Source organism: Dermacentor andersoni, chromosome 1, assembly GCF_023375885.2.
Source record: "Dermacentor andersoni chromosome 1, qqDerAnde1_hic_scaffold, whole genome shotgun sequence".
Taxonomy (NCBI): domain Eukaryota; kingdom Metazoa; phylum Arthropoda; class Arachnida; order Ixodida; family Ixodidae; genus Dermacentor; species Dermacentor andersoni.
Genome location: NC_092814.1, coordinates 204,223,354 through 204,233,846, shown reverse-complemented (window position 1 = coordinate 204,233,846; position 10,493 = coordinate 204,223,354). Strand labels below are relative to the sequence as shown.

The 10,493-nt window shown below is 49.1% G+C and overlaps 1 protein-coding gene across 1 annotated transcript; it reads right to left on the bottom strand.

Moving 5' to 3' along the window:
* Positions 1-7,128: 7,128 nt before the first annotated feature.
* On the bottom strand, positions 7,129-8,565 carry LOC129380771 (uncharacterized). The gene is made up of 2 exons (XM_055062624.2): positions 7,973-8,565; positions 7,129-7,894 (listed from the first exon to the last, which is right to left on the bottom strand). Exons 1-2 carry the CDS (start codon positions 8,377-8,379, stop codon positions 7,849-7,851), a joined length of 453 nt encoding a protein of 150 aa, XP_054918599.2. The 5' UTR covers positions 8,380-8,565; the 3' UTR covers positions 7,129-7,848.
* Positions 8,566-10,493: the final 1,928 nt, after the last annotated feature.

The following is a 10,493-nucleotide window of genomic DNA, read 5'->3' as shown; positions in this document are numbered from 1 at the left end:
CGTGATTAGGTTGGATGTTTTAGCAGACGATCGCACTGAGACCGGCGGAACCCAGTGAGCAGGTTGGATTTGCCGACGTCGTATGAAGTCTGTTCGGATCCACGTCGCACTGCCACAACCCACGGTCGTCGGTCGGGTCGTTGTCGGCCTACTATCGCAACACTGTCCTTCAGGAACACTGTCGCGCGCATCGTGCGTCCAAAGAACTCGGACGATCGTTGATGTCGGCGTCTTCGTATCGGCGGCCATCATAGGCATAGCTTGGGCTTAACAGCCGGAGGCCTCGCAGCCTCCTATTGGTTGACGCCGGCGACGCATCGCAATCTCCTCTGATTGGTGCACGCCGGTGTAGCGTCGCCACGCGTCCGCGAACTTCTAGCATCGGCAGTCGACAAAATCTCTGCGCGACGCCACGCTTCGCCCTGTTCCCGACGGACGCTTTAGACGCATTGGCGCAAGCCGAAGCTTGCCGCAGTGTTGCCAATTTAGGCTATATGTAGCCAAATGGGGCTACAGAAAAAAAATTTTGGCGTCGACTTGGGTGAGTTGGCTATGTGGCTATATTTAGGCTACTGAAAATTGGCGACTTGGCTTTGTTTGCGCTATACGTGGCGCCCTAATCCACGCTCCACAGGGCTCTCATAGTGTAGAAACAAATTGCGAAGGCTCTGTTTAGATCGCTGACCCGGCAGCACAGCTGTGCGTGTATCCGTGTGCGAAATACCCTACTCCCCCTCAGTGCGCCGTTGTCTGATCCGATGGCTTTGATGCATCTAAAGTTACACCGCACTTCTCCGTGCTAAAATCTGCTTCAGCAACATCTAGCATCTTCGTCTTATCCATTTCGATCATCACACCCCCCATCACTTTGCATCGGAATGAGCCTGGGAGGGTGTTTCACAGTACACTGTACTAATATGGCTATGCTCAGAAAGGGAGTGCAATAAATTCGGGTCGGGCGATAACCGAAACGCGCCGCCGTTCCCTGTTTCAGACTGCGATCGTACATGCTTTCCGGCCGCTAGATCTCATGTGAACAAGAAAAAGCGCGAGGCACGCGCGATTGAGAAGAGTATACAGCCGCCCGGCTCACGTGAAAACGACGGCGTGCAGTTTCTTATTTCGGTACCAGCAAATCACCACCCGGGTCGTCGCACGCCGCATTCACAGCTATCGCCGCAAAAAATTTTGCGATAAGCAGCTTCACCTATCTGTTTTACAGCGCGTGGTGCCATTGACAGCGTACTGGCCGCTTTTAGTAGACTGTAATCCACACGCGCCGCCGTTCCCTGCTTGAGGTGGCGCGATGTGGGCCTCACGTTTCGCTTCGGCGGCATCCGGCGTCGCCCACCAGCCTCGACGTTGCTTTGGTTTCCCGTCCCCCTCTTAAACACCACAAAATAGGAAAACCACAATACGCGTCTCGAGCCACCGGAGCACCACCAGCTCGACGCGCGTCGACGTCTCGTGCCGCAACTATCCGCGCGACCCTTCGCATTACGTAAATGTCAACAATAGCCGAGTTTTTCCATTTTGTACAATGGAGCTGTTAGAACCTCGCTGGGTTTCTCATTGCGTCCGCAGCAAGGTATATGTAAACTGGTAGCGAAGCTTCCATAGAAGCCCACATATCAAGGAAATGGGGCTCCTTGTAACCGTCGCCACCTACATATCCTGAGGACAACTAACAACCAGCCGAAAAATAAAAAAGTGACATCACAACTGGAAATGGCAGTGACGTGAAGATCTCACGCTGCTTGGCGCGAATGTTTGAATTTCTTTAGCGTCCGACATTACGGCTGCTACGACAGCTGTTATTTTTCTCTCAAGGCTGAGGCGAGCTTGCGACTCGCCTCAGCTGAAACGCCAGCTAGTCCTTTAACTATTGTAGAGTGGAGTATGTCTTAATGTGAACGTAATTAGGCTGTTATTGACGGCAATTGCTCCAGTAGCTTCCTTAGCAAGGTGAGCGAATAGGACGGAAATAAATGTCACTGCCAAAGAGCTTTCAAAATCAGCTTTACTTTTATTGTTCTTGAATAATGCAACCAATATAACTGACCAAACAAAACTTGTTTCTATGATTGAAAGTACTATGGCCAGCACACAGTCGTAATGCATAGCAACCTATGCGAATCCTCTTAAAAGATTAATTCGTAATTCCTTGCGACACCATGTATTAATATCCAACAATTATCAGACAACAATGCCCCACATTATCATTCAGAAAACATTCCACTTACTAATTTTGCTGCCCATCGGACACTCAGTGCCTGTGTTACTGAGCGTAAACGAACATAGCGCGACGTTTCTTCGCGGGGCGCTCCGCATTTATCGTCACGACAAAACAAGCACGTCGTAGATGCCGTAGCGTGAACTTCCACGATAACAGAAGACCTGCCCTCACACCTTTCGCCAACGAATGCAGCAAGGTAAACATACCTGGTAGCGAAGCTTCCATAGGAGCCCATACGTTCAAAACATGGCGGTCCATCAGCGGTCCATGAGGCTTAGCGCCATCTGTATGTGGTGGGAACACTTCCGGCGGAAGAAAAACTAATGTGACGCAATGTCCGTTAAAAGCAGAAGTGACGTCATTTTGTTTTGGAAGGCGCGAAATTTGTTTTGTTGTTCTTCCTTTGGAGCTATATATTCAAATGCCCCGCCATTCGACTTGATGGGCGTTTCGAGCTTTTAGCGTGGAAAGCGATGCAGGAAAAGGCCAGCCGTACGGTTGTCGAAATTGCATCCCTGCACAGAACATACTTTCTTTGGAGGCCGACGAAAGCTTTAGGTGTAGAGTGCTGATCCTATTGTTGGATGCCAAGCCCGTCGGCCAGCGCAGTCGCACGAAAACAACTACACAATTATCTGGCGGTCGTAACTCACTGCTTTTGACTGAACAGATTAAGAATCAATGAAGCTACCCGCGTCACCAAATTCAGACAAACTTCGACAAGCAAGAAAGCACAAACTGTGAGGGGGGCGTATTTCAACAGGTGATACGAGTGCGCCTTTCTGCCCATTTCAAGACGTGCATTGCATTGCGAGTGATAGTGGCGTCAACGCCCCCTGTAGCGATGGGCGCTGAAAAGAAATGCATTTATTAATAATAATAAAATTAAACTTGTATTTTCTTAACTCGTCACGAATATATAAAACTGACTAGGAATTTTATTTACGTTGAATGAATCTAACTGCGTCTCGCTTGAATTAAAAAACGCGTTTTTCTTTCCCAATGTTTGTTCCCTCCAAACCAGGCGCGCTTCAATCGCTGCTCCCATAACCCCCCATGCTGATGTCGGTGACAATCTGTACTGAACCGCTTTTCGCCCGAAGCTTCGCGACCTATTTGAATCGACCTTGAATGCAGTGCGCTAGTTCACGCAAAACTTAAAGTGAAGCGCACGCCACCCTTTGAATAAACACGCAAGGAAACAAAAAAAAAAAAAAAATTTAGGACGGAACCGCCGCGTTCAAGTGAGCAACGCCATTCCTCACGACATAATAGCTGGCTTGCACAGCCTTGCAAGCCTTGTTGGACAAGTATGGGAGAGGCCTTTGCCCTGCAGTGGGCGTAACCAGGCTGATGATGATGATGATGCCAGCCTTGCCAAGTAGTGCGCCAGAATCACTGGTTGACAGAGGTGGCCAAGAAAGAACTAATAAATTGTGAAATGGAAAAAAAATTACAGTTGCACTTATAGTGCAGAAAAATATCTGAAAGAGAAAATTTACTCGCACGCCAGTATTCTGATAGAAATTTTGATAGAATTTTGATAGAAATAGCGACGCGGCGAGGGTGGGTGGAGCCTAGTAGGGGAGAAGGAGCGGGGCGCACGCGAGCGAGGAACGCGGCCCGGATGCGTGCCCTCACCTGTGGGGCGCGAGGCAGGGGGTCAGGTGAGCAAGGGGGGGGGGGGGGGGGGGGGCGTCCATCTCCGGTGGCTTCTGGGGTGCCTCGATGCCCTCCTTCCCCACCTCTCCGTACAGAGTGGAGACAACCGCGGCGTCTTCTACGGCGTTGGCCACGCGGACGCCGTAGTAGACGCCTTTGGCGGACGCCGTAGGGACGCGGTGCCGGCGCTCGTGTGTGTTGTGTATGGTTTGGCACTACTTTACTGGCCTTCCCCCAGCCCCACTGGTCCCCGGTTTTTGCGATAGCAGATCCACGCATAATTTTTATTTACTTCGGATCGTACGTTTGCCTGGTTAGTAAGCTTTTTCTCGCAGTTCCTTCGAATACGTATGAACGGGGTTGTACTGTACAAATAAAGCTGCAGATAAAGGTGACTATATTTGACTACAAGATCTTTTTGATCTTTTTTGTGTTTGGCTACAGTTGGGCTACAATTTCTCTAGCTTTGGGCTACGCCCCCTTGTCCAACCTAGCAACACTGGCTTGCCGACGCGTGCCAGTGGTTGGGCCTTTGGCTTTGGAAAGAGACGCGGGGGCTCGTATCTTGAAAGTGGTCTGCGAAAGGGTCTTAGGGCTGCGTGTTCTGAGAGCTCCGTGAGCGCTCTGTTCTCGCCGCTTCGTTGGCGCTGAAGCGAGAGGCCGCACGATCGCTGCTGCGAGCGCTATATTGAAAGCGATCGTCTTGCGGTAAGGACGAGCGGACGGCCGGTGTCTCTCACTGGGTAGGCATGGAAATGCGTACGCATTTAAATATGCACGCAGAAAATCCTCTGGGAGTTTCTTGCTCAGCTTCACGCAGTCCGGTGTCGTTATCAATGGTATAAAACTTGATCCGCCCAGTACAAACGACAGCGCTGCGGCGACACAAACTGGGGCGTTGCAAGATCCATATACAGGGTGTCACACCTAACTTTAGTTAAACTTTAAATATATGCAAATGCCATGTAGCTCAATAGAACAAAGGTAATGATGTTTGCCGTAGCTCGGAGGTACTCATATGATATCTTTGAATTCCGTTGTTGAGCGTTGCCAAGTTCAGTTTCCAGTGACGGCCTGACCGGATACAGAGATTCTTAGCCCCCCCGGCCGCGTCGCAGGTCTGACCACCGCCTTCGCCAGATGCACCGCTGCCGGTGGGGTCTTAGGGCCATCGGTTAATTTTAGGGGTCATGAGTGAGGCAGTGGCCGAATAATGCCCAGGGAGGACAATGCCTGTCATGGTGACGAAGTGCTTTTGTTGAAACTTAGTGGGCCTTCCAAATTTGGTTGCGCCTGGACTATTACAACCCCACTGGCTCCCGTCATTTTGTTGTTTTTGTTTCGCCGGTGTCAGGCGCCACTCCAAGCCTGAAAATATAGCGTACTGGAGGAAGATTCGAGCTTATGACCTTCAGATTAGAGGCCCGGTGTCTAATAGCTTCTAATAGCTTATTAAACCATGCTGCAGGCCGTAATGGTGTTGCAACCCAACCAATCCGTGCTCCGATGAGCTGCATGAATGACACTTATTCGGGCACGCGGGGGGGGGGGGGGGGGGGGGAGCGCTGAGTGATAAGTGCCTTAGTGGCCGTCACACTCCACCGAAAGAAATTGAAAGATGCAACCAGCAAAAGCATCCCCGTGCTAGCGAAAGGCTAAATTCGAGCGGCGACTGACTTCCCTAAAAAAAGCAATTTGAACTTCTGGCTATAGCAAGGTAGCATTCGAGATAGCTGTCAAACAGCCCTGTAGGCGGCGAGGCCATCTGAAGACGCAGAAGGCCCAGAATAACCAGAGGAACGTACATTTCTTAAAGCTAACTTGGATTATCCGTGATAGACGGGTGGGTATAGTACTGTTATTTATACATTCCTTTGTCTCTGGCCGCAACGACAGGCGCGAGAGAAGAAAGAAAATTAGAAAAGAAAAGCGAAGAGAAGACATGATTTACAAGTGTTTCTAGCATCATGGTTATGAAGCGCACGTGAGCAGGAGACCGTGAAGTAGGCTAGGCACGCTAGACGCTTTCAACAAACTTGAACAGCACTTAAACGAGAAGGGAAGTAAAAAAAAAGAAAAACAGTGCCTCCGCGCTCACCCCAACGTCACGAGCCACGTACGCAAGTGCCGCCTTTAGCTGCATGCATGCAGCTAAACACAAACACAAGCACACACACTTTCAGACAGAATGTCCTCAAAGTCCGTAATGAACGTGACACGGCCTTCATCAGAGCAAACAACGACCGCCTACTCTGATGAAACGCATGCCATGGCCGAAACGCAAAGTGACATGCATTTTGCTGCGATAGCAATTATATGGACACTCCAGGCGCATTCCTGCCGTCACCGTGGCGTTCCGTATAAAGTCCAAGGGCATCGTCACCACGCGCCGTATGCTGCGTATACCACGGCCGCGCGGACCCTATATTGGAAGCGATCTGCGATCGGGACAGAGTGAACCGAGTCCTGATAGATGCATGTATACGCTGTCTATCCTCGCTTATTTCGCGTTGAAGCGAGAGGCACCACGAAGGTCGATTCAATCGTTTTTGCTGCCGCTCTTCCGCACTCCGACGTTATGGCAGCCAGTTTCCGCGGTCATCGAGTGAGATGTATCTTGTTCGCGCGAGACACCATGCTTTTTAATTTTGTTAGCAAGTGAATGTGTACAACTATCAACGGGCGATAAAGCTGCTATCTTTCCTTCGTATAGCTGTCTACTAATCTGTTAGTGCAATCGATGCGTCACCTTTCAGACGAAACTGCGACGTTCACATTATTGACGTGAGCTCCTCTGCAATATATATATATATATATATATATAGCGAAAAACACAGGCTTTCTCCGTTGGCGTGGGGGGGAAAATAAAAAATGACGTACGTGGAAGCACGGTCTTTACTGTCCAAACGTCTTGGTGGGTGGGCCAGCCTTCCCGTTGCTCTGATCAAGAATGTCCCACCAGCTGAAACGTTGATCCAGTAAAGAATACGTTTCCCCGTACGTCCTTTCCATTTTTGACGCTGTACCAAGAACGAGCCTGTGCTTTTTACCATATATACATATCTTGTGGCACAATTTGCAGCAGTTCTCAGAGTTCAGCGTTTTCAAGTCAGTGTGCACCTGCGCGGTCGATGACGTTACATTATCTACAAAGCAAAGACCAGGGAGAGCCTAAGAATGCTGCGCTTGAAATACGCATACTATGGCAAAGATCGAAGAGAGACAAAAAAGAAATATTCGCACAATTTATTTCAATCTTGTGCAGCGTCCACAGACCCGTTTAAAATACACGTGAGAACATAAAATACATATCAGCGGTTCCATAAAATGCGTATACGTAACGTAATCAGTTATTCAAAACATGCAAGAGCCACTGCTACTAAATCGAAAACACTTAGCATTGGGGTTTAAAATACTATTGAATAAATAGACTTACGTTGGAAGACATTTTTACCACGACCCATTAAAATGAACAATGAAGGTAAGACTTTCTTTTTACGACTTTAGTTGAAACAAGTTCACTGCTCGAATGGCGACGCAGTGGAAGCTAACACAGTTGCTTCATTTGTGTGGAGAGAAGCATCAGCCTCATCGTAAAGGGACATGCCGTTACGCCGAAACGAAGCGAAGACACGAGCAAAGCAACTCGAAGTCGTGCGTAGGTCTTCATTATGCATGAAGCTGGTGTCAGTCATTAATGGGCAAGTTTGGAACCCTAGAACTCTCACGTACGGGCCGCCTCAATCGCTCACAGCAATGTCAAGTAATTAAGCACACGAGCAGCAACTATATTTCATTCCTTCATTTTCACCTTTGATACCGGTGGGATATTAAGACATCGTTCGGTGAAAGCACGTCTGTCTGTAGTGCCCTAAGCAGGTTGTCATGCCCTTCCCGAGTACAGTACGTGTGTTAACACGCACGTGGTCCAGCTACAAGTCTCGTAGAATTCAGGCGCGCTTCTCGTAGGACAAATCCTTCGTCGGCGCAAGTAGGCTATGGTAAAGAAAGTGCATCATTACCACAAACACAAACACAACAAAAATGGCCATCAAAACAGCGGTAAACACCCACATGTAGTGCTGCTTCCACTGCATGAAGCTCCGCCGATACCATCTGTCCCAGCCATAGTGCCTCCGGGACGCCTGTTCGTCTGCATCATCAATCCATCGCCCTTCACGCTCGGGGAACTGCTCCCGGTGCAACTGGCGGATGTACCCGAGGATGTGTCTTGCAGCTAGGGCCAATTCATCTTCGCTGAAAGGCGCCTCGGTGGGGACGGCGAGCAACACCTCACGGTATGAGGGCGGTGGTGTACCTGGCGGTGGCACGTACCCTCTTGACGCCATGGGTGTCCCCCTCTCGCCCTCGGTGTCTTGGCCCCGGGACCGTTGGTCGTTGCCGCCGCTGGACCGTCTGGCACCACGTCCGCGCAGGAGGTGAGCCGCGAGCATACCAGAGGCGATGTTGACCTCGGCCATGAAATCCTCAGCAAGAGAAAGGCCAGACTTTGAATGCGCAGCAGAGCTTCGATGGATGGCAGACGGCGTGGGGCGTTACCAAAACCCGACGCAGAAGTCAATACACTAGACACGGCACATGTGAAGGCACCACTTGCACTGCGTGCTGTGCTCCACTATGAAGACGCTAATGGAATGCGAACTGGATGACAACGGCACTATTTATACAGGCCAACTTTTTTATGGCGTTATCTAAAAAAAAAAGGACAGAACAGACAAATGTGACTGACGATGATAACGTAAGATATCTATCACACATGATCTGCTCGACCCAGTGCGGTTGAAGCCGAGAATTTCACTGTTATTCTGGACTTCAACCGCACTGGGTCGAGCAGATCATGCGTGCTAGGATGCATAGATATCCTACGTTATCAGCGTCACTCATATTTGTCTGTCCTGCTTTTTATTCTAGGTAAATTATTCTAGTTTTGTGGGGATCAACTTCTTTATTTTACTACTACTACTACTACTACTACTACTACTAATAATAATAATAATAATAATAATAATAATAATAATAATAATAATAATTGACATAGTGTCAGTGTTGTGCACTATACACTTGATTACTGCGCTATACTTTAACCTGACTTCCATCTGGAAAGCCGCAAAAGTTGAAACATTCTCATCAATCAGCGCAGTTAAACAATAAACCCTGGTCAAGTCTCCCCGTGTACTTAGATTTAGGTGCACGTTAAAGAACCCCAGGCGGTCGAAATTTCCGGAGTCCTCCACTACGGCGTGCCTCATAATCAGAAAGTAGTTTTGGCACGTAAAACCCCATAATTATTGGTCAAGTCTCCAAGCCATTGTCTATATAAAGAATAGGCTTCAGGCGCGAAAGCTCACGGAAGATTCATGAATAATTCGTGCTCCTCGTAAATCGTTTACTCAACGCAAATCTGCTAAAACTGATCGAGAGGGTCTTAACAATAACTGAGGAAAATAGGTCAAGCAAGGCCTGATTTGTCGCAGCAAAAATGCCGTATAGGTCTGCTATATGCGCTCCGAAGAACAAGAGAGTCGGGCTAAGGTTAACCAATTAGCACACTAAGGCATGAAGTAATATGCGGGAAAGCCACGCTTGCTGTTGCTAGAACTAGCCCCGTTGCAACACCGTCGATGCGGGCTTGTTGAACGCCCGCTGCACTCATGAACGGCTGTTTTCAAACTGAAGATATTTATGTATTTATTATTTATTTATTATTACCTCAAAGACACCGGTGTGGGGTATTACATGAGGGATGGGTGACCATTTCAGTGGAATGCGGACTCAATGGCAGCCTTGAAATTATGTGGATTGGAGTGGTGCACAGCGTCGGCGGAAAGGTCATTCCAGTCCCGGGCAGAGAGAGAGAGAGAGAGAAAATGATAAATGAAAGGTAGGGAGGTTAACCAGGACTGAGCCCGGTTGGCTACCCTACACTGGGGAAAGGGAAAGGGGGACGGAAAGATTGAAAGAAGCGAAAGTCCACTGGAGATATCAGTCGGTCACTCAGTCCGGATCACAGACGCTGACTCAATCCGGTCGCTTTCAAAAATCGCAGCAGCGCTTTTGTGGCCTTTTGTAGCTGCGATATGTGAGGCCATGGTCCCAACATCTTGTTCAAAGTGAACGGCCTTCCATCTAGTTGATTGAGAGCTGTGCAGAGGTCTTGCCTTTCATTTTCAAAAGATGGGCAGTAGCACAGTATGTGTTCTATGGTTTCGTCGATACCGCAGGCATTGCACTCGGCGCTATCAGCCATTCCAATCAGAAGTGCATAAGCATTGGTGAATGCGACGCCCAAACGTAAGCGGCACAGCACTGTTTCCTCATTTCGCGGAAGACCTGGTAACAGCCGCAGTTGCATAGAGGGATCGAGGGAATGCAAGCGATGTTGAGTGAATTCAGGTGTGTGCCACTTCTCCAATGTCAAAGAGTGCGCTAGCTTGCCTAAGTGTTGGGCTGCGTCGGTCCGCGATAAAGGTATTGAAACAAGGGTTGCGCCTTCATGTGCTTTTTTAGCAGCTTCGTCAGCGAGGTCGTTGCTGGAGATACCGCAATGACCAGGCAGCCACCGAAACACGACGTC